The following is a 24,149-nucleotide window of genomic DNA, read 5'->3' as shown; positions in this document are numbered from 1 at the left end:
TATAGTTAGCGGCACAGTTTTGGTCGAGGGATGGTTTTTTAAGTAGTGGATGTATGATGGCATGCTTAAATGAGGAGGGAAAAATACCAGAAGAGAGAGAGAGGTTAAATATTTTAGTTAGGTGAGGGGTGACAGCAGGGGAAAGGGACTGGAGGAGATGTGACGGAAATGGGTCACTGGTGCAAGTAGTTGGGCGAGAAGATGCAAAGAGCCTGCTTACTTCTTCTTCTGTGACTGGTTCAAAATCAGAGAGTGAGTTAGATGCAGTGGGGGAGGGAGGACAGTGCATGGTATGAGGGGATTTAGAGATAATTTCCTGTCGGATCTGGTCAATTTTTTCTTTGAAGTAATTGGCCAGATCGTCAGCTCGGAGCTCCGTGGTTGGGGCCTGTACTCTTGGATTGAGTAGAGAATGAAAAGTGTCAAAGAGACGTTTCGGGTTGTAGGACAGTGAGGTGATGAGGGTGTTGAAATAGGTTTGTTTGGAGAGGTGAAGGGCAGTGTTGTATGTTCTAAGCATAAACTTAAAATGGATGAAATCTTCGTGTAGATTGGATTTTCTCCACAGACGTTCGGCGCACCTGGAGCACCACTGCAGGAAACGTGTTTGCACCGTGTGCCAGGGTTGTCGCCGTCTGTGTTGTGGTGTTCTATTTATAGGGGGTGCAAATTCATCCAGGGCACTTTGAAGTGTTTCATTGTAATGCTTCAATGCAGAATCAGGACATGAGAGGGAGGAGATAGGGGCCAATGAAGACTGCAAGTTCTTCAGAAGTTTCTGGGTGTTAATGGCCTGTGTGTTTCTATAAGTCTGGACAGTGGGGGTGACCTGAGCAGCCTGGCAGTTCTTTATAGAGAATGAAAGAAGATTGTGGTCAGAGAGCGGGAGAGGGGAGTTTGCAAAATCATCCACTGCACAAAGCCGAGAGAAGACCAAGTCGAGGGAGTTTCCGTCTTCATGCGTTGGAGAATTAGTAAGCTGCGAAAGGCCAAATGAGGAGGTTAGAGATAAAAGGTGAGTAGCAGATGGGGAGAGGGGAAGAGCAATGGGGATGTTGAAATCTCCCATGATGAGGGTAGGGATGTCACAGGAGAGAAAATGTGGAAGCCAAGTGGCAAAATGATCCAGGAACTGATGGGAGGGGCCGGGAGGACGATACACCACGCCACTTGCATGGAGAAGGGGGTGTATAGTCTGACGGCATGGACCTCAAAAGAAGGGAAGACAAGTGAGGGTACTTGAGGGATAACCTGAAAGGTACATTTTGGTGATAGGAGCAGACCAACGCCTCCACCAGCTCTATTGTCTGATCTTGGGGTATGAGAGAAGTGTATCAAACTACACAATAACGATCTTCTCCCACTTATTTCATGCAGATGTGAAATATTTTTTAGGCTACAAATAGAAGACCAGAGAGAAAAGAAAGCAGTGAAACCGCACAGGTCAGGCGCGTCTTTAGACCACAGCGGGGGCAGTATTCATTTCCTTGGACAGTTCAACTGCAGAATTTCTGTGCAAAAACGCAGCAGAAAATACACAACATTTACATTACATGTGAACACAGTCTGAATTTCCAAGCAAAGTGGATGTGTGGCGCCCCTGCGGGTCCAGTCGCCACAGAGGTACTGCATCTCATCCAGAGGGGTGGTATCTCACGACCAGGTAAGATGGGGGCACCTCACCACACTCTTAACACTGCATTCAACACACACACTAGCTAGTCAGGGCACCTGGGTGTACCCTTCGGAAGGAGGGCCTCATCCCCGACTGGCTAGGAAAGGGTGTTGGGAGCTAGTGGGGAAAGTAGGTAATGGGGACGAGCTTAGAGAGTGGAGTGATGTAGAGCAGCCAATGGGAACAGCGAGTGGGAGGAGCTTAGAGAAAGAGTGGGAGACTAGAAGACAGTGGACAGAGTTCCCTCAGGGGGAGAGCAGGAGGAAGGATGCACTTGGAGCAGCTCCTGTCAGGATGAGCTGCCGGATAGATTGGCTGGGAGGAGAAGCTCCCGGAAGGAAAGAAAGGAATTTCTAGAGACCCACGCTGATTGCTATCAGGTGGGAGAAGAAATCAGGTCGCAGAAGGGTCTCGGCCCCTAACCTCATCATGTTCCCACATGCTTTATGCATCCATTAGCCCTCTGTGTCTGTACTGTCACACACTTAACATTATGGCTGGTCCATACAATCAGGGCAACTGTTACCACCCACCTTTCGTGTCTCCCTCTTTCCTCATAGACTGTAAGCTTGCGAGCAGGGCCCTCATTCCTCTTGGTATCTGTTATGATCTATGTGATTATTGTTATGCTGTAATGTCTATTGTCTGTACAAATCCCCTCTGAAATGTAAAGTGCTGCGGAATATGTCGGCGCTATAGAAATAAAATTTATTATTATTATTATTAGCCTAGCGAAGTGAACGATGAACTTAACTAGCAAGCTGCCAGCTGTGGTTGCTGTATGGGCCACGGCGAATCCCACAGTTATCTTCCCAGAAAGGCACCATATAGGATCAGGAAGCCGCCTGAGTGACGAATTCTGACAGGATCCGCGGCAGCTGGCCTGGGACACTGACTGTGAAGGTCCTGGAAAGGGAGAAAGGAGAGGAAACCAGTACAGTGAGACGACCTAGGAAGGAACATACTGAAAGGAAGTGTTGGAGGGGTGTACTCATCTACCTGGAAGTTTACTGGACCCCTGACCTGAAGCGGGCGTCTGTACTGCAGACAGACTGTAAATAAAGCCATTGAACTACATGCGATTGTGTCCTCCATTTCATTCCTGCACCACTCCTCCACTCCACACCACAACCTTACCAACAACTTCATCTATTCTGCCCTGGGACTACAGCCCTACCTGTGGAGGGCTACAACATCATAGCTGCGCCCAATATCCATCCCAGAGAAGCAACCCCGCAGCGCTGGTCACCTCTGACCAGAATACCACAGGTGGCGTCACGTATTTCACCATCTAATAACTTTATTCCCATCTCCTTAAATACCACCTAAACAATTGCCTTTGACCGCCTGGCACCACGGACCGGGTCCCCGCCGCCGTGGCTCCGTCCCCCATTGAAGGCGACAGGCCTGGCTCCGAGTACCCCGCGGCCCCCGGGGCGCGTCAGGTGCGATTCCATGAAATCTCTGTCCTCTGCGTTCTGAAGACGCTGGTGAATGCTGCGGTTTTATTGCACTTTTTCTCGATGGGCTTCTTCTGAAAAAAATCATCTGGAAAAAAAAACACTGTTACATTTTTAAGTGTAAAATCGAAGCTTTTCTGTAATATTAAAAAAGCTTGAAAAACACGGATTCACATCCGCACCAAAATCTCATCAAATAAGGGAGAAAATGCAGAAAAGAAACGCAGCAAACATGGAATAATCATCGAAGATTGTTATTGTGTCGTTTATTGTGTCGTGTGCTGCGGACACCTGCAGGAAAAAAGCAGCAGAAAGAGCGCAGCATCTCCGCTACGTATGAACACGACCTCAGCATTACAGTAAAAAAAAAAGAATGAACACTCATAGATAAAATATATGAAATGATGTCATCACACATAGTGTATGTAGTCCCAGGGCAGTGTAGATGCGATGTTGGAGGAGAAGCGCAGGCAGTGTAGATGCTGATACTTCAGATGTAGCAGTGCTGTTTGTGTTAGCGCGGGAATAAGCGGAGGACACCAAGGCCTGTAGTTCCAAAGCTTTACTCACAGTTCGTAGTGCACACAGGTGCCTGCCTCCGTACTGTCCTCTGGGGTAGAGACTCAGTCAACCTCCTGGCAAGATAGGACTCTCCTTTCCCACACTCCGCCAACGTGTGCCTCTCACTCCCAACTCCTCCAATGCGCCTTTAAATGGGAAGCACTTCAGTACTTAGTTACCCTGGAATGCCTCCTGACAGATGTTCCAAGAACTCTACTTGCACGGCAGACAGCTGTAGCCTGCTTCGCGGACGCCTCACTCCCGGCTCTCTATCCGTGTTCCTGTTGTGCCCCAAGTCTTGGATGGGAGTAGTGCATTTACAGCCAACTACTCCACCGGTGTCTGCTGCAGAACCATAAGTGTCCATACAACCTCAGGGACCAGGCCCCGGCTTTGCGCTGGAACCTGTAGGCAGGGTTCTCTCTCCAACCCACGTCCTCTGTGTTCCCTTTCCTCTCTCTCCTATGGAAGTGCAGATTACAGTCCTACGTCTCTCTCCTTCTTCTCTCTTTTCCCGTGCCAGCTGACTCAGATTACTGAGGCAGCTGAAGCACTCCTTCTCCTCAGACCAGTCCTCAGACTCTCCTGACTGACTGTCTTCCCCGACTGACCTCCTGTCAGACTGACTTGTCATCCTACTCTTCCCCCTCTTTTATACTAACTCCACCCACCTCCCAGCACATCCAGTGTTCCAAGCAGGGAACCACCAGGGGTGCTCCCAGGAAATCTAGAAGAGAAGGATGACCCCTATGGGGTTGTGCTGAACTACCCTGTTGTGTGGGATGCAGGTGTGGAACGTGGTAAGGAGTTCCCACCTTACCTGGATGGTGGGGCACTACACCTTAGGAGAAGGTGCAGTACCTCTGTGGCGACTGAGCCTCAGGGGCGCCGCATATCCAAACATTTCCTCACTGATCACAAGAAAGATCCCAATTATCTACAACTTACCATTCTTCAACAGATCACATCAAACACCCAATAGGTTCCAGAAACTCATCAACAGAGAATATGATTGAATATTTAGACAGTCCACCCTGATGCCTGAGGGTCTGGACGAAAACATCGACAACACTATTCAGTGAGGATCTGTCTGGATACTATTGTATTAAGTTGTAAAGTTTCCATGCATGATTTTTTTTGTTATTGGTATAGGGAATATCTCATTTATGTTTCTGGTCTGAGGTATTACTAAAACAATTTCCATATGTGTAATATATGTCTGCAGGGAATTTGTAACTTGCACGGGCAATTGCTATTTGATGCATATTCTGCAGACAGGTGAATTAATAAGATGTGTGTGGCCAACCAATACTCAAGGCTGTGAGGTCACTATGGATGTTATAAATGGTGGCATGTATTATTTAGTCTATGAGCCTGATGAAGGAGCTGGAGCGGAGGAGCCCGATGAAGGACCTGGAGCGGAGGAGCCTGATGAAGGAGCTGAACTGCAGGAACCTGATGAAGCAGCTGGGCTGGAGGAGCCTAATGAAGGAGCTGGAGCGGAGGAGCTCGATGAAGGAGCTGGAGCGGAGGAGCCTGATGAAGGAGCTGGACTGGAGGAGCCTGACGAAGGTGGTGGGTCGCAGGAGTCTGATGAAGGAGCTGGACTGCAGGAGTCTGATGAATGTTCTGGGTAGCAGGAGTCTGATGAAGGAGCTGGATTGCAGGAGTCTGATGAAGGAGCTGGGTCAGAGGAGCATGATGAAGGTGCTGGGTAGGAGAAGTCTGATGAAGGAGCTGGACCGGATGAACCTGATGAAGGAGCTGGACCAGAGGAGCCTGATGAAGGAGCTGCACCGGAGGAGCCTAATGAAGGAGCTGGGCCAGAGAAGCCTGATGAAGGAGCTGGACCGGAGGAGCCTAATGAAGGAGCTGGCGCGGAGGAGCCTGATGAAGGAGCTGGACTGGAGGAGCCTGATGAAGGAGCTGGACTGCAGGAGTCTGATGAAGGAGCTGGGTCGGAGGAGCTTGATGAAGGAGCTGGGTCGGAGAAGTCTGATGAAGGAGCTGGACCGGATGAACCTGATGAAGGAGCTGGACCAGAGGAGCCTGATGAAGGAGCTGCACCGGAGGAGCCTAATGAAGGAGCTGGGCCAGAGAAGCCTGATGAAGGAGCTGGACCGGAGGAGCCTAATGAAGGAGCTGGCACGGAGGAGCCTGATGAAGGAGCTGGACTGGAGGAGCCTGATGAAGGAGCTGGACTACAGCAGTCTGATGAAGGAGCTGGGTCGGAGGAGCTTGATGAAGGAGCTGGGTCGGAGAAGTCTGATGAAGGAGCTGGACCGGATGAACCTGATGAAGGAGCTGGACCGGAGGAGCCTGATGAAGGAGCTGCACCGGAGGAGCCTAATGAAGGAGCTGGGCCGGAGGAGCCTAATGAAGGAGCTGGCGCGGAGGAGCCTGATGAAGGAGCTGGACTGGAGGAGCCTGATGAAGGAGCTGGACTGGAGGAGCCAGATGAAGGTGCTGGGTCGCAGAAGTCTGATGAAGGAGCTGGACTGGAGGAGTCTGATGAAGGAGCTAGGTCGGAGGAGCATGATGAAGGAGCTGGGTCAGAGGAGTCTGATGAAGGAGCTGGACCAGAGGAGCCTGATGAAGGAGCTGGACCGGATGAGCCTGATGAAGGAGCTGGACCAGAGGAGACTGATGAAAGAGCTGCACCGGAGGAGCCTGATGAAGGAGCTGGACTGGAGGAGCTGGGCCAGAGGAGCCTGATGAAGGAGCTGCACTTGGAGGAGCCTGATGAAGGAGCTGGACTGGAGGAGCCAAATGAAGGAATGGACTGGAAGAGTCTGATGAAGGAGCTGGGCTGGCTCCAGAATGCGTAGTTCAATATATTTTAACATTTTTTAAACATTATAATTTCTACCTTGCATCATTGGCAGCGCTTTTAGAAGCCCAGTTTTTGTTTTTTCCCCTTCATTGTGTGCTATATGTTGCAGAGAAAAGTTGTGGACTGAAGGATCGGTCTTGGCGATCAGGGCCAATTGCAGAGGACTTGAGACGTCACCTGTAATTCACTGCATTCATCTTTACATGATACACATATAGAGATCTAATACACAGAAAGAACTCAGTATGACAAACGTGCATCAATACTCTGTTGTAAAATATATGTAACAGTAAGCAGCGAAGTGCTAGTAAAAGATGATTACAAACACAGGGTATTTAGTTGATACATTTTTTGCAAAAAATGTATACGAAGCCACTCCACCATGTCACGGTAACCCTTCACGGAGCAGTCCTATCTAATGTATTTAAAACCTGATCATGTGAACAATACCTACATGAGCAGGATTAAGAAAGGCGCTGCCCGGTATGGGCACGCTGGGCAAAATGGCTTTTTATGCATGTCCCACAAGAGAGAGGCGGGGGTCTCCCAAAGTTTGAATAAGCAAGAAATCAATGGATTAAAAACACATGAGATGTGCACAAAAATGAACAGGTCAGTAAGAAATCCTGCTCATTTAGGTATTGTTCACATGATCAGGTTTTAAATACATTAGATAAGACTGCTCTGTGAAGGGTTACGTGACGCGGTGGAGTGGCTTAATATACATTTTTTGCAAAAAACTTATCAACTAAATACCCTGTTTTTGTTATCATCTTTTACTAGCACTTTGCTGCTTACTGTTACATATATTTTACAACAGAGTACTCATGTACGTTTGTCATACTGTGTTTTTTCTGTGTCTTAGTCTTTGGGTGGTGTGAACAGTTTCTTACTGACCTGTTCATTTTTGTGCACGTCTCATGTGTTTTTAATCTGCTGTAGAACTGATTGTTACTATTATTTGGTCACTGCATGGTGGTAACACTCTTCTTAGTACAGTGGTTTTTGTTACTGATCAGTAAGGTGGGATTATTGGGTCACTGGCGGTACTATCTGTGCATCATGTAGAAGTACTTTTTGGAATACCACCGTACATGTGCGATGAGATGATGGCGCTGTTTATCTCCCAGCACCGGTGCAATCATCAGCGGGGTCAGCGCTAAATGATATCTGACACCCTACGACAACACCCACAATCTGTGCTAGTGCTGGCACTGATCGCGGGCGATTACATACAAATAAACACAAAGTACATATTTGTTATCAAAGCATCTGGAAAGACTCGATCTATAAAAGTCTAACATTATTTAACCCCTTCAGTGAACAATGCAAAAAAAGGGCAAAAAAAGATGCTTTTCATCATACCACAGGACAAAAACGGACTAAAGTGCAATAAAAAACTCAATTTTTAAAATAAAAATGTTATCTCTGAACATGCCATCTTGTGCCACAAAAAACAATCCATGATACAGCTCCATCAGCAGAAAAGTAAAAGAGTTATAGCTCTAGGAATAAAGTGATGCAAAAATAATTATTTTTTTCTTTAAAACAGTTTATAATGTGTAATAGCGCCAAAACAAAAAAAGGTATAAATATGGTATCTCTGTTATGCCCCCAGTGTATCTCAACAACATATAGCATGCACATGTGTGACATTTCTGTAGTGATGAGAGCCCGCCTGATTAACAGCTGCGGGTCTCCAGGAGCATGAGCTGGGCATAACGTACTGGTCGCTACAACATACTGGTCACTTTCAGCGAGAATTATCATACCTTTAATTGATCAATAGATTAATATACAAATAAGTAATTTAGGCAACTCAATAAATTAATCAAACCTACAAAGAACAAAAAGAGTTAAAAATTCCCAAGAAAAAAAGGAAGTACCAAATTTTAATCCAATATAAATCACACAAATAAGATTTTTTTGTGTAAATATTTTATTCATAGACAAATTCCATGAAAAACAGACAGATATAGAAAATGCATACATGTAAGATCCAAACATACTGGTCACTACGACGTACTGGGCACTACAACGTACTGGTCACTACAACATATTGGTCACTACAGCGTACTGGTCACTACGACGTACTGGGCACTACAACGTACTGGTCACTACAATGCACTAGTCACTACAACATATTGGTCACTACAGTGTACTGGGCACTACAACTTACTGGGCACTACAGCATACTGGGCACTACGACGTACTGGGCACTTCAATGCACTGGGCACTACATCACACTGAGCACTACAACGTACTTGGCACCACAGCATACTGGGTGCTACAGCGTGCTGGGCACTACAACATACTGGGCACTACAAAGTACTGGGCACCACAGCATACTGGGTGCTACAGTGTACTGTTCACTATGATCTACTGGGCACTACAATGCACTGGTCACTACAAAATACTGGGCACTGCACTGGTAGATTTGCATTTTCACGTCACGTACCTTCCTGTCTTTGCACTCTTACACATGTGTCTAGTGCAGCACTCTGATGTTTTAGCAATGCTAACGTAATGTCAGGTTTTCTGCTGTTTATTAATGTGCTCTGTATGTATTTGTCATGTACTGTAATGTGTGATGTATTGTGTTTTAGTTTAGGGATAGATTAGTAAAAAGGAGTTAAGTAGATAGGAGGGGCACAGAGCAGAGCAGCAGGGGGACATAGTGAGGAGTCCCCAGGCAGCTTGCCCGAAGGCAAGATGCATGTAGAATACAGGATTTATATAGCCAGGAGAATGGAGCGGCTATGGCTGGAGGGAGTCCCTGGATAGGGACCAGTGTGGACGGCCACCAGTGATCAGAGGTCAGCTCAAGGAGGATTCGGGGTTTATGACCGAGGTAGGTGGAGCTGAGAGAGCGTACCTAGCACCTCTTCCTAAGGAAGCCGGACCTGGGACTGAAGGGAGCTGGTGAGCCTGGAGCACGTGTGGAACAAAGTAAGTGCAGGAGATGGAAGAATTTGTCAGGAAGAATCAGGACTTTCTGTAGGACAGGGAGAGTGAGGAGATGCCACTCTGTGTGAGCTGTGCTGCTGATTTCATGGATGCCTTACTGTTTATTAAAGTTCATTTGTTGGAGAAAGATCTCTTCTCTGAAGTGATTTGCGGAGCCTACGTGGTAGCATAGCATTTTTGTCACATAGGCCCCTCAAAGTCACTTCAAATGTGAGGTGGTTTTGTAAATATTGATTGATAAATGAGAAATTGCTAATAAATAATTAACACTTCTAACTTTCTAACAAAAAAACTATGTTTCAAAAATGATTCTGATGTAAAATAGCCGTGTGGGAAATGTTATTTAGGTATGTTGTGTGAGACAGCTATCTGGTTTAAGGGCATAAAAATTAAAATTTGAAAATTGTGATATTTTTTCCTAAATTTCTAAATTTTCCCAAACAAATGCAAAAAAAAGCCTAAATTTCCCAATAACATAAAGTACAATGTGTAACAAAAAACAGTCTCAGAATCAGTGGGATCCGTTGCGTTCCAGAGTTAAATGTAACATTTGGCCTATATACTAAGAAATGGAAATCCACATGATGGCCCAGATCTCTCAGGGGAGCGCGCCCTGACAACCCACAACACAATCAATAAGAAATGATCTTCCAGTATTGCTACTAAAACATGATTAAACGGGAAATTGGAAATCAATTGTTTTTATTTAACTATATACAATTACTATAAATCTAAAAAATAGCTATCAAATCACAGATCCAGATATAATGAAGACATTGGTGCCAAAATCTTCAGTCCAGCATTGTTCGTGAGCTGCCCCTTCCATTCTACACCCCAGGGGGACTGAGGATGTCTGGCTAATAGAAGCTGGGGGTCCTTCCCAATTGCCAACCGTCATAGGAGGCAGCACTGGAGGATATGGATCACTCCCAGGGCTGTGGGGTGTGGGGATTACTCGGTACCGGGCCGGTGTCCTAAAGGGATAGGTCACGGTGGCAGTGACCCGGTCTGTGGCCCTGGGTGTCCATGTGAAATGGGTGGAATGAAGTGTAGGAAGTTCATGACGCCACCTGTGGTACTCGGCAAGGAAGGTGTTAAGCCGACTCTGCGGTGCAGATCCTCTGGGACAGACGGTATAAAGCAGAAAAGATGTAATAGCTCTCCACGCGTAGAGCTGTGGTCCCAGGGCAGTAGTAATAGAAGTAGATGTTGAGGTAGATGGTATAGTGTTAGGCAGAGAGATGTAGCAGTGCTGAGTGGGTTGGCGCAGGAAGAAGGCAATGACACAGCTGAGTGTAGTTCCAGTTCTTTTACTCACGTTTCTGGCACAGACAGATGCCCGCTTCAATGCTGCAGCCTCCAGGTCAGGGGCTCAGCCAACTCCCAAGCAGATGGAATTAACCCTTCCAGCACTCCCTTACAAATGTGCCTTTTCTGAACATCTTTCTAGCGCTAATCTGAAGTACTTGTAGTTTACACTGAATTACACTCAAGTTCCTCCTTCTTGATGTTACTTATAACTCCACTCGCATGACAGGCAGCTGTAGCCTACTTCAGGGACTCCATACACACGTTGCCACTGTGTCTTCGAGTCTTAGGTGGGAATAAAGTGGTCACAACTTTTATTCCTCCAGTTTCTGCTGTAGGATCATTAGTGGTTGCACTCTATCATGCTAAGGCATGTCAATGTGGAATATATGTAATTAGAATTGCAATACAGCTTTAGAATTATAGAAAAAATATAGGAGACTCTTAGCATAAAATTTGGCCAAATATTATCTGCCCACCAGCCAACGTCAAGGAGTGCAACCATTCTTTGTATATTGTATATGGGGGTAGCTCCTCTTGGTATGCACCTATTCACATTAGTTTGCATGTGCCAGTCAGTTTTTTTGTCTCTTGTAGGATCATTAGTATCACACACAGCCTGGCCTTGGCGCATTAAACTTAGAGAAGGGCTCTGCACTAGCCCTTGTCCCCAGTCTCTCTCCTCCTCACGTTCCGTTCTTATCTCTCTTCCTTCTGAACAACTGATCCTTCTTTCTTCAGCTCCAGCTCACAGGAGGCTGCTGCATCTACGTCCTTTCCCTCCTTCCCCCAATGGGGGAACTCCCTCAACTTCCTGTCAGCTTTCCCCTCTAGTGTTTCTAAGCTCCACCCACCACCCAGCACCCTTCATGAACCAAAGCAGCTGCCATAAAGGGTGCTCTGCTGCTCTAAGGTGCCTGTGCTGGATGTAGGTGCTGGAGTCTGGTCAGGTGTTACCATCTTACCTGGGGAGTGAGATACTACGCCTCAGGAGGAGGTGCAGTACCTCTGTGGCAACTGAACCCTCAGGGGCACAACAGATAATTATCACACATGCAGATATCACTTTTTTTATTTGGCTATGTTCATATAAAACAAATTTTCGGGGTCTTTATTTTCATAATCTCCATAAATAAACAGTTGCAAAAATGCGTGTACCAAATCCCCCCAGGGTGAATGTAGCCTTGTAGTGGATCTCCAATGTCCGGGCTTTCTTCATAAACCATCCTTTATAACCATAGTGTCCCCTTGGGATGACTCTGTGTATGCACCATATCTATGGGAACGGATTATGGGGCATCTCACAGAGGCATAAAGCTGCCATAACATGTATCACGCCCCCACTGTCTTTGGGTATTTTCTTGTTATAAGCTTTTCCTGTTTTTCTTTACTTTTTTCTTCTTCATATCTTCCAATTTCTTCTCATGCTCGAACTGATCTCGTAATCTCTGTCTCTCGAACTCTAGTTGTGATCTCTCCATTCTTTCCTTATGTTCTTCTCTACGTTTTTGCCTCCTCGCTTCCTCCTCTTGCTGCCGTAGTCTGAAGGCCTGCTCCATCCGAACGTTCTCCACATCTTTCTGTCTGGCTAGATTTGCCTCCTGAAGCTTCATTTCCCTTTGGTGAATATACTTCATCACAAATAGCTTCCGCTCAATCATCTCCTGATCGGCGTCCCGGGGGTAGTTGGCTCGGAACTGGGCATCACTGATGACTTCGTAGAGGAACCGGATGACCGCCTCGTGAGATTCCCTTTTTCTCTTCGGATTCTTATCTGTGTAATTTTCAAGGCTAAAAAACTTATCGACTCCGATGTCCCTGAACATATTCTCCATCTCGGTGTAGTTCTCGTGATGCCGGTGAGTGAGGACAACGGTGGGAACAACCTCTGAAACGAAAGAATGAAATGTCTCTATATGTGATCACATTGACAGATTAGTGAATATTCTTCTTTTACTATGGAGCAGATTCTTTATAAATGTATCTCCGCCTATAATCAATGAGGACTAAAATATGGATCGGCCTTCATTAATTTTGTGCGGACAACACTGCTCCGCATCAGGACATATGCACGGTGGCAAAACATACGCATAGCGCAACCTTATTACTTAACACTTCATTAGTTATGCACAACTTGCCATGTAGCACATCCTTGATACTCTCGCCCCATCTAGCACCAGCCTGTTTACCTGCTTGCCATGCAAACGTACGCAGCACACAGCTGCGGGAGATGGCTCCTTCGCTGGTGTGGCCAGCAAGGCTTGCCCCGGGCGTGTCATCGGAGGGAATCCCCCTCACCTGTTCTCTATTCTTACTGTTTATGCCTACTATAAAGGGAACCCTTATTTTAACTAAGCCACGCCTCCTGACAAAGCCTAGTTGGTAAAACGCGCGTCGAGGTGCAGCTTAGCAGGGTGCTGCGGTGCTCATCTGCTCCTTTACACGGGAACTATGGCCTCAGGTATTTCTGTCCTTCTTTTGATGCGCTCGGAGATTTAGTTTGTGTCTCCGCAGCTGCATGATTTGCGGCTGCTAGCCAGCCTGAATATATGTGGGGATTCCCTAACAAACAGGCAATCCCCACATGTATTCAAGCTGTCTAGCAGCCACAAATCATGCAGCTGCGGCGACGAAAACTAAATCTCCGAGCACGCCCAAATACACCGAGCATGCTCGGGAAAACCCGAACAACGAGTATACTCACCCATCACTAATTTTTTCCTGTTGGCAAACATTTGTCATATGTGTATATCAGTTTTGTACTGTAATATGAGTACGCGCATTTGTGCTTGATATTAATCCCTGTGTATTGATCATTTAATTTGGGTCTACGTGAGCTCCTACTTTCACCGCTTAGCCCTGGCTCTCTCTATATGTCTTTTTTATCAGTCTCACACATTTTGTCACCTTTTTTATTTTTTGTATGACTATTGTTAATTAATTATTCTTATGGGTTTTCAGTATTTAGCACTTTCATATTGTTTTAGGAAGTTTTATCCCCTTACTCAGAGGATATTTTTGGTTTTCTATCCTCCAGCACATTGCCCGGTATCAGGGAAGTGATGAGGAAATTTCTCCCCTTCTTGGGCTTCCACCATGGGTCAGTGTGATCTATACACTCCGGCTTTTATGACGCTTTACTCCCTATGGAGCTGTGATAGCGCTTTGTCCCTTGGTGGTGGCTCCGTGATGTGGGGCAGTCATCAGATTAGTATTAGGTCGGGGTGGGTTGGGTTGCATGCTGGTTCTCTATATACAGGACACTCACTTGTTAGCTTTTTAGCAGTACCAAATATGTCTTTTAGCTCTTCCTTTAGCCCAGGGGTTGAAGAGTTTGCCACACTAAAAAAAGAAAAAATCAATGCCAGTCTTCATGAATATAGGACAATAATGGCCTGTAATAGTGCAACTATGGGGGGCACAGGGGTGTCGGTTCTGGAGATAACTATAAGGGTGCAGAGATGGCAGTCGCACATGGCTGCTAATACTTAAAGGAATACTCACATCTCAAAGATCCTATCCCAGTATGTAGTAGGTGTAATAATAATAATATTAGGAAATACCTCAAATTAGAAATGTAGTACAGTTCTACTGATAAGCTATGTCACTTACCCCATGTATGTAGCTAAGGTATGCATGGGTACGACCATTAACAAGTAACTGTCACTATATGAGTGGTCATAACCATGGATACATAAGTCCCTGCAATGTCCTGGAGTGACATAGTGAATCAGAAGAACTATACAATATTTCTAATTGGAGGTATTTGCTAATATTAACTATATCAGTCATCTTTGCAGCATATATAATGGTATATAGATAATTCAACTTACTCTGCTTGTCCCCTTATGGTATGAGGTCAAGAAACTTTGCAAAGTGGTTTATGATCCATGTAGGCCTGGATATTTGTTTATCTGCTCAATACATTTATTGTGTCCTGCTGTCTTAACTTAGCTTGATTGATTGCTAAGGAGCGGGTGGAAAAAAAAGGAAGATCTCAGAACTGGCCTTCTATAAATTCAGAGCTAGCCTGGGGGAGCATTTATGCAGGGGGCATTTATGTACATGTAATCGAAGTACATGTATCAAAGTACGAGGCAGTTATAACATGGCAGTTAGACAGGGCAGGAGACAGGTAAGACAAATTAATAAACCTATTCCCTGTACATTTGGATTGCAACAATTATATGCCATATGCATTTGTATAATTTATATCCTGGCCGCTGCATTCACTCACATCCACCAACCTTGCATTAACTCTTTTCACTCCATCCATATCGGCCCCTGTGTCCTTTCCTATGTATAGCCCTCATGCTCTTTTCACATTACTACACAGCCCTAATCCATTCACTCGCACCATACAACACACGAGACGCTTTCACAAATCACTTAACCATCTGCACACTCTTTCTATCCTCCTCCTAGTCGCAGGAGATATTTCTCCCAACCCCGGCCCCTCATGTTATAGTAAGTCAAACCCCTCAACTGCTACACTCAGAAACCCCTCTAATCTTATTAATATTCTCTGCATGCCTTCTATCTCTTTTAATTGTGCCCTTTAGAATTCTCGCTCAGTGTGTAATAAACTCTCCTTCATCCATGACCTCTTCCTTTCCGATTCTCTTAACCTTCTGGCTCTTACTGAAACCTGGATCCAGCAGTCAGACACTACTGCTGCTGCTGCTCTTTCATATGGTGGACTACACTTCTCTTATACCCCTTGATCGGACAACAGAGCAGGAGGAGGCGTTGGTCTGCTCCTATCACCCACATGTACCTTTCAGGTAATCCCTCAAGTACAGTCGCTTGTCTTCCCTTCTTTCGAGGTCCATGATGTGAGACTCTGCGTCCCCTTCTTCATGCGAGTAGCGGTGGTGTATCGTCTTCCGGGCCCCTCCCATCAGTTTCTGGATCACTTTGCCACCTGGCTTCCATACTATCTCTCCTGTGGCATCCCCACCCTCATCATGGGAGACTTCAACATTCCCATTGCTCTTCCCCTCTCACCATCTGCTACTCACCTTTTATCTCTAGCCTCCTCTTTTGGCCTCTTGCAGCATACTAACTCTCCAACGCATGAAGACGGAAACTCCCTCGACTTGGTATTCTCATGGCTTTGCTCAGTGGATAATTTCACAAACTCCCCTCTCCCGCTCTCTGACCACAATCTTCTATCATTCTCTATCAAGAACTGCCAGGCTGCTCAGGTCACTCCCATTTTCCACAATTTTACAAACACACAGGCCATTAACACCCAGAAATGTATGAAGAACTTGCAGTCTTCATTGGCCCCTATCTCCTCCCTCTCATGTCCTGATTCTGCATCGAAGCATTACAATGAAACACTTCAAAGTGCCCTGGATGAAATTGCTCCTCCTATACATAGAACACCACAACACAGACGGCGACAACCCTGGCACACCCTGCAAACACGTTTCCTGTAGCGGTGCTCCAGGTGCGCCGAATGTCTGTGGAGAAAATCCAATCTACACGAAGATTTCATCCATTATAAGTTTTTGCTTAATACATTCAACACTGCCCTTCACCTCTCAAAACAAACCTATTTCACCTCCCTCATCACCTCACTGTCCAATAACCTGAAACGTCTCTTTGACATTTTTCATTCCCTACTTAACCCAAGAGTGCAGGCCCCAACCACGGATCTCCGAGCTACGATCTGGCTAATTATTTCAAAGAAAAAATTGACCATATCCGACAGGAAATTATCTCCCAATCCCCTCATACCATGCACTGTCCTCCCTCCCCCACTGCATCTAGCTCACTCTCTGATTTTGAACAAGTCACAGAAGAAGAACTAATCAGGCTTCTTACATCTTCTTGCCCTACCCCTAGCACCAGTGACCCCATTCCATCACATCTCCTCCAATCCTTTTCCCCTGCTGTCACCAACCACCTAACTAAAATACTTAACCTCTCTCTCTCTCTTCTGGTATCTTTCCTTCCTCATTTTAGCATGCCATCATACAGCCATTAATTAAAAAACCATCCCTCGACCAAAACTGTACTGCTAACTATAGACCTGTGTCTAATCTTCCCTTCATCTCTAAACTCCTGGAACGTCTGGTCCACACCTGTGTTATCCGCTATATCTTAGATAACTCTCTCCTCGACCCTCTACAATCCGGTTTCTGCTCTTTACACTCTACTGAAACTGCCCTCACTAAAGTCTCTAACGATCTATTAACAGCTAAATCTAATGGTCATTATTCTATGCTAATTCTCTTGGATCTCTCTGCAGCATTCGACACTGTGGATCATCAGCTCCTTCTCACTATGCTCCGTTCCATTGGCCTCAAGGATACCATTCTCTCTTGGTTCTCCTCTCATCTCTCTGACCGCTCCTTTACTGTATTTTTTACTGGCTCCTCCTCCTCTCATCTTCCCCTTATTGTGTGGGGTTCCTCAAGGATCGGTTCTAGGCCCCCTCCTCTTCTCTTTGTACACTGCCCCTATTGGTCAAACAATCAGTAGATTTGGTTTCCAGTACCATCTCTATGCTGATGACACCCAATTATACACTTCTTCTCCTGATATCACGCATGCCTTTTTGGAAAACACCAGTGATTGTCTTTACCGCTGTCTCTAACATCATGTCCTCCCTCTATCTGAAACTGAACCTGTCAAAAACTGAACTCCTCGTGTTTCCTCCCTCTACTAACCTACCTATGCCCGATATTGCTATTTCTGTGTGTGGTTCCACCATTACTCCCCAGCAACATGCCTGCTGTCTTGCAGTCATACTTGATTCCGAGCTTTCATTCACCCCCTACATCCGATCACTGGCTCGCTCTTGTCATCTGCACCTTAAAAACATTTCTAGAATTTGACCCTTTCTTACTTTCGACTCTGCAAAAACTCTTACTGTTTCTCTTATTCATTCTCGTCTGGACTACTGTAACTCTCTTCTAATCAGTCTCCCTCTTATCAAACTCTCCCCCTCCAATCCGTCCTGAATGCAGCAGCTAGGATCATATTCCTCACCAATCGTTACACCGATGCCTCTACCTTGTGCCAGTCCTTACACTGGTTACCCATCCACTCCAGAATCCAGTATAAACTTAATACCCTCACCCACAAAGCCCTCCATGGCTCAGCACCACCCTACATCTCCTCCCTTGTTTCAGTATACCACCCTACCCATGCCCTCCGCTCTGCTAATGACCTGAGGTTAACATCCTCATTAATCAGAACCTTCCACTCCCGTCTAAGAGTTTCACGTGCCGCGCCGATTTTTTGGAATGAACTACCCAGGTTAATACGATTAGTCCCCAATCCCCACAGTTTTAAGCGTGCCTTAAAAACTCATTTGTTCAGACTGGCCTACCGCCTCAACACATTAACCTAAATATTCCTGTGTGGCTCATTTCAAAATTTTTTACCATATCCAGGTTCCTCACATCATGTTCTCACATGCTTTTTGCATTTAATAGCCCTCTGTGTCTGTACTGTTACATATTTAGACTGTTAACTGGTTCATGCAGCAACAGGAACACCCGATTCTTACACTAGGGATGGTCCAAACAATAAAAGCAATTGCTACCATCCAGCTTTCATGTCTCCCCTTTTCCTTATAGATTGTAAGCTTGCGAGCAGGGCCCTCACTCCTCTTGGTATCTGTTATGATTATTGTTATGCTGTAATGTCTATAGTCTGTTCAAGTCCCCTCTATAATGTAAAGTGCTGCGGAATATGTTGGCACTATAGAAAGAAAATTATTATTATTATTGCCCCTACTACATACTGGGATAGTATCTTGGGGATGGGAATACCCCTTTAAGGGACCTCAAATGCCCCTCTACCTCATATGTTAACCCCAGTATATATGGTATGTTAGGGGCTTTGTTACAGATTTTGCCGTGGGCACTTTATAAACTGAAACATGTTCCATCTAATGAATAATATGTATGTATATCATGAGATATTGGTGAGAAGAGCTCCTACCTGTACACGAATATAGGAATAGTGAAATCAGAGGCTTTCACAATGGGCTCGGCATCCACAATCCTGTCCACCAGCCCGAATCCTTTGCTCCAATCCACCGACTTGTCCAAAGGCAACAAATTTGCTGAAAAGTTCAAATCGGGAGTGAAATAATTGATAACAACTATAAATAATAGAATCAGAGTGATGGTAACTTGCCCTCACTTTCTGCTCAGTTACTTCTTATCTCTTTATAGAGGATGGTCTTGGACATGTGCGTGTCAGATAAGTGCCGCAATGATAAGAGACGACTTACTGTATTTCTTCAGTCGGCAGCTCTTAGCAGACTCAGCAGTGTGACCAATGATGAAGGCACCTTCACGCCGGTCCTCCTGTTCTTTCCATGAGGGTTTATCAGTCCTCTGAACCTGTGATCCAAATGTACCGCGCTCCCAGGTCAGGGTCACACTATGAGGGCGGCCACAGCTTGGTCCGCCCTGCTCCCACCTGTTCTCGCACACAACTGCCTCGTCCGGTCTCTGTGTTCTTGGTGCATTGGTCATCAGCCGGCAAACACAACCCTGACTGTCTCGTCTAACCACATTTACTCATCAGGTGAAAGACATAAAGGCAGACAGATCTGTATAAAGGTGAAAATACATCGACCCCTCCGGTGGGCTCTCAGTGTGTTGGCAGGAATACCCCCCTGACAATCAAGGTTTGTATCTTACAGGGTCATACCACCCCCTACATGCGGCCATTTCTCCCGCCTGCAGGCCAAAACACAACCAGAACTAGAGGTCAGGGATCTGTGTGCTCAAAGTAGGTGTGGATCCCAGAGATGGCTCCACGTGTACCACACAGGTTAGAAATGTTTCTCATGACAAAACGACTTTACAATCTGGGTTAATTTATAGTAAATCATATTTAGTGTAAAGAGTTAATGATACACTCAGAACTTTACAGTTTTGTAGTGGCTGAAACTAGATGAAGCAAGTAGAGATAAGTTTCCTGGATCAATGTCCCATCTCCATAATCTGGTAGTCATAACATGAAAATATTATGTTTCTTAAGAAAGAAGAACTTTGTAAAGGAAATGGATAAAAACGCAAAAGTATTCAAGTATCTTATTGATAAATTTCCAAGGTTCAGTGAAGCAAAGATAACGGAAGGAGTCATTATTGGATCTCAGAGTCGTAACCTTCTTCAAGATGAGGGGTTTCTCTTGTTTGTTGTAGGCCAAGGAGAAGGCTGCATGGGTCGCATTCACATTAGTGGAAACTCAACTCAAGAGTAGATAACTATGAAGAGATGGTGGAGAATCTCCTAAACACAGAAGGATCTTGGCTGTACCATTTCTTTAAACCTTCATTTCTTACATTCACATCTAGACTTGTCTCCACCAAACTTCGGAGCAGCGAGCCACAAACACGGTGAGAGATTTCACCAGTATATTGCGGCTATGAAGAAACGATATCAATAACATGGAATCCATCAGTGCTGCAGATTACTGCTGGACCACTGTAAGAGATGATCCGAGGCAGGAGTACAAGAGACAAGAAAAAGAGTCATCACTGAATGAAGAGAGAATGTTGTAGAGCAATTACTGTAACTGTTTATAATTCACAATAGTGTTTAGACCTTTACTTATTGGAATTGTTACTAAGTTTCTTCTAAATTAATATAATAAAATAAAATATTCTGAATCTTTACAGTTGCAAAAATAATAATGTTTTAAAGTACTGAAACTTTTACACATTAATTACCATTTTTTTCTGACTCTAAGACACACCGGACTATAAAACAAACCCCAAATTTTGAGGAGGAAAATAGGAAAAAAATATTTTTTGTAAGATGGGGGTCTGTCTTATAGTCCAAATTTAAGGTATGTACCTGGCGGCAGTGCAGCGGGGTCACAGGAGGCATGGTCCAATCCCCAGGAAGCTGGCATCAGCAGAAGTGAGGAAATGCTGCGGACCCTGGGTAGGAGAAGTGGGCACCCCAGTGGTGTGATGCTATGAGCCCTAGGTGGGAGAAGTGGGTGCCCCAACGGTTTGATGCTATGGGCCCTAGGTGAGAGAAGTGGGTGCCTAAGCTGTGCGATGTTATGAACCCTAGGTGGGAGAAGTTGGTGCCCCAGTGGTGCCATGCTGTGGGCCCTAGGTGAGAGAAGTGGGTGCCCCAGCGGTGCAATGCTATGGGCCCTAGGTGAGAGAAGTGGGTGCCCAAGCGGTGCGATGCTATGGGCCCTAGGTGAGAGAAGTTGGTGCCCCAGCAGTGCGATGCTATGAGCCCTAGGTGAGAGAAGTGGGTGCCCCAGCGGTGTGACGCTATGAGCCCTAGGTGAGAGAAGTGGGTGCCTCAGTGTTGCGATGCTGTGGGCCCTAGCAGTGCGATGCTATGACCCTAGGTGGGAGTAGTGGGTGCCCCAGAGGTGCGATGCTGTGGACCCTAGGTGAGAGAAGTGGGTGCCTCAGTGGTGCGATTCTGTGGGCCCTAGGTGAGAGAAGTGGGTGCCTCAGCAGTACGATGCTATGAGCCCTAGGTGAGAGAAGTGGGTGCCCCAGCAGTGCGATGCTATGAGCCCTAGGTGAGAGAAGTGGGTGCCTCAGTGGTGCGATTCTGTGGGCCCTAGGTGAGAGAAGTGGGTGCCCCAGCGGTGCGATACTATGGGCCCTAGGTGAGAGAAGTGGGTACCCCAGTGGTGCGATGCTATGGGCCCTAGGTGAGAGAAGTTGGTGCTCCAGCAGTGCGATGCTATGAGCCCTAGGTGGGAGTAGTGGGTGCCCCAGAGGTGCGATGCTGTGGACCCTAGGTGAGAGAAGTGGGTGCCTCAGTGGTGAGATACTATGGGCCCTAGGTGATAGAAGTGGGTGCCTCGGCAGTGCGATGCTATGAGCCCTAGGTGAGAGAAGTGGATGCCCCAGCGGTGTGATGCTATGTGCCCTAGGTGAGAGAAGTGGGTGCCCCAGCAGTGCGATGCTATGGGCCCTAGGTGAGAGAAGTTGGTGCCCCAGTGGTGCGATGCTATGGGCCCTAGGTGAGAGAAGTTGGTGCTCCAGCAGTGCGATGCTATGAGCCCTAGGTGGGAGTAGTTGGTGCCCCAGAGGTGCGATGCTGTGGACCCTAGGTGAGAGAAGTGGGTGCCTCAGTGGTGCGATGCTATGGGGCCTAGGTGAGAGAAGTTTGTGCCCCAGCAGTGCGATGCTATGGGCCCTGAGTGGGAGTGGTGGGTGCTTCAGAGGTGCGATGCTGCTTTCCCAGTGTTGGTGGTGAGACAGAGCGGAGTGTATTGCTTTCCCAGCAGCCATTTCCCTGAAGCCTTGGGTCGCTGGAGACCATGCACACGCAGACTGGGATCTCGGCCTAGCCATCTTCCTGAAGCCGGCCAGGCCAAGATCCCAGTCTGCACATGCCCTGCCTCCGGTGGCCCACGGCTTCAGAAAAATGGTCTTTGAGAAAGCAATCTACTCCGCTCTGTGTCACCGCCAACACCGGGCCCGTAGCATCACAACGCTTCTGCCACCGCCGGCTTCCTGAGGAAGGGAATTTGCCTCCTGTAATCCCGCTACACCACCGCCGCTCCCCCCAGGAAGCTACATTCTGACTATAAGATGAAAAAAGGCATCTCAGTCAGAAAAATACGGTATATGTAGCAGTAAAAGGAAAACTCTGAAAATATCAGCCACGATGAAAGGTAACGTACACCCACTACATCCTTGTATAGCTACTCTTCGGTATCTGATCTGTATAACTCAGGCTACAAGATGTGTCTCTGCTGATGTCTATACTGTCTGGTTTCCATTATGGTTTATGCCATTTTACTAGAAAAATGTGACAATTTGCTAAATGCAGCCATCCATACCCTGAGTATATAAGTGTGCTCTGAGGTTATAGGGAACAGTGAGCATTGATGGTTATGTACAAGATACCTCCATACATTCACACGCTAATCCCATACAGTATGGCCCCAGGAATCCTAGTAAGTGACACCATCCATGGAGAAAGCACAGTTACAGTGACAATGTTCTGGAAGACATCACTAAGAAGCCAGGTCTTCCCTCCTGTTTAGATATTACACTTACCAAGTTGGGCGAAGATTTCCCCAGTTTCATATGTGTTCATTTTGGAGCAGCCCCTGTTATCGACCAGGACAATGTTCTTGGTGAGCTGGTAAGTCAGCCTCTCCATCGTGTGACCCTCGTCTGCACCCGCTGCGTTTGCCCAATTTTTGTAGCCACTGTTGGACCAGACACACATCACTGTGTTGATAAATGACGACTTCCCATGGCCGAGGTACCCGAACAGCTGCAGGAGGATTCTCTGAAAACCCTGGTTGCCCCTTTTACATTTGTCAAAGGTAAAATCTCTAATCTTCCTCCTCCGTTCTTCATCGTCCATGGCTGGTGAGATGTCTGCACCTTCCACGCTCTGCAATCAGAATAAGCCACCAAGATGTTAGGCCAAAGTCCTCTTTTTACAGCCGCTTATTTGTGAATGTTTCTTCAAACCTTATCTACACATAGTTTCTTCCTTGTTTTTTATTTTTCCTTTTGCATTATACGGGAATTCTACGTGGATTTTAATACAGGGTTCATTGTCAAAGTTCTTACAAGAATAAGTTTCTACTTCCTTGTAGCGTCCTGCACAGTATGTAAGGTAGAGAAGGAAATGCCGCCCATGACAATATATTTATGAAGGGCGGTCTCTTCTATTGCTTTGTAGTTGTGGTGACCTGTAATCAATCCTCATTCAGGATCAGTTTCTTAATAGACCTTATGTTCCTCTGAAGCGGCTTCACAACATCCGGACAGGGTTGGTGTCCCTGCCCTAGAGAGTGGGGGATCCTTACAAACAAGAGGATCAATATACAGTAGATATCATTCTCCTTGAGATCCTAATTGGTCGTCTTTTCCAAGAGATGAAACTTTTAAATTGCAAACATCAAGAGGGAAAAGTCATGGAATGATGTAAATGTCAGGATGTATAGACGTGTTAATGATCTGCAAATGATGGAAATAAATTTTAAATTCACCCCAATATATTCTACGCATTGATTTGGAAAAAGTTTCCAGTATTTTGTATTGCCCACAACCTGTTGGTCTCAGAGCCCACCATCAAAGCTCTTCATATCTGCTAATTATTACTGCCAGTTACGGTAATTATGTTCTACTCTCAAGCCGTTGCTCTTCTTATAGGCCTAACTCAGAAGAGCGCTAATTACAAGGTCTGGTCTTACTCTGCTATTCAAGCCTTCCAAGCACTACATTATTACATCGGTGACCATGAGCTCTTAGCCATAAAAGTAGCCCTTGAGGAATGGCAAAATCTACGTGAAGGGACTAAGTCACTGGTGACCATCCATACTGACCGCAAAAATCTGGACTTTCTTGCGAAAGCCCAC

At 46.1% G+C, this 24,149-nt stretch overlaps 1 protein-coding gene across 1 annotated transcript; it reads right to left on the bottom strand.

Annotated features, from left to right (window-relative positions):
* Nucleotides 1-11,858: 11,858 nt before the first annotated feature.
* Nucleotides 11,859-23,331, bottom strand: LOC141073126 (uncharacterized). Its single transcript, XM_073560482.1, has 5 exons — nucleotides 23,257-23,331; nucleotides 22,831-23,176; nucleotides 18,767-18,890; nucleotides 14,073-14,146; nucleotides 11,859-12,692 (listed from the first exon to the last, which is right to left on the bottom strand). Exons 2-5 carry the CDS (start codon nucleotides 23,144-23,146, stop codon nucleotides 12,169-12,171), a joined length of 1,038 nt encoding a protein of 345 aa, XP_073416583.1. The 5' UTR covers nucleotides 23,147-23,176; nucleotides 23,257-23,331; the 3' UTR covers nucleotides 11,859-12,168.
* Between the last annotated feature and the right edge of the window lie 818 nt (nucleotides 23,332-24,149).

This window comes from Dendrobates tinctorius, unplaced genomic scaffold, assembly GCF_039654945.1.
Source record: "Dendrobates tinctorius isolate UK_male_01 unplaced genomic scaffold, ASM3965494v1 ptg000297l, whole genome shotgun sequence".
NCBI lineage: Eukaryota > Metazoa > Chordata > Amphibia > Anura > Dendrobatidae > Dendrobates > Dendrobates tinctorius.
Note: the sequence above shows the minus strand (reverse complement) of the source record. Positions and strands in the feature narration are given on the sequence as shown.

Excerpts from the sequence above, each read along its gene's own strand:
- LOC141073126 (XM_073560482.1), bottom strand. The coding sequence starts at position 23,146 with ATGGACGATGAAGAACGGAGGAGGAAGATTAGAGATTTTACCTTTGAC. Across the intron at positions 14,147-18,766 it reads ATTCCTATATTCGTGTACAG|TGTGGCAAACTCTTCAACCC; the intron begins GTAGGAGCTCTT and ends TTCTTTTTTTAG. Across the intron at positions 12,693-14,072 it reads TACTGCTAAAAAGCTAACAA|AGGTTGTTCCCACCGTTGTC; the intron begins GTGAGTGTCCTG and ends CTTTCGTTTCAG.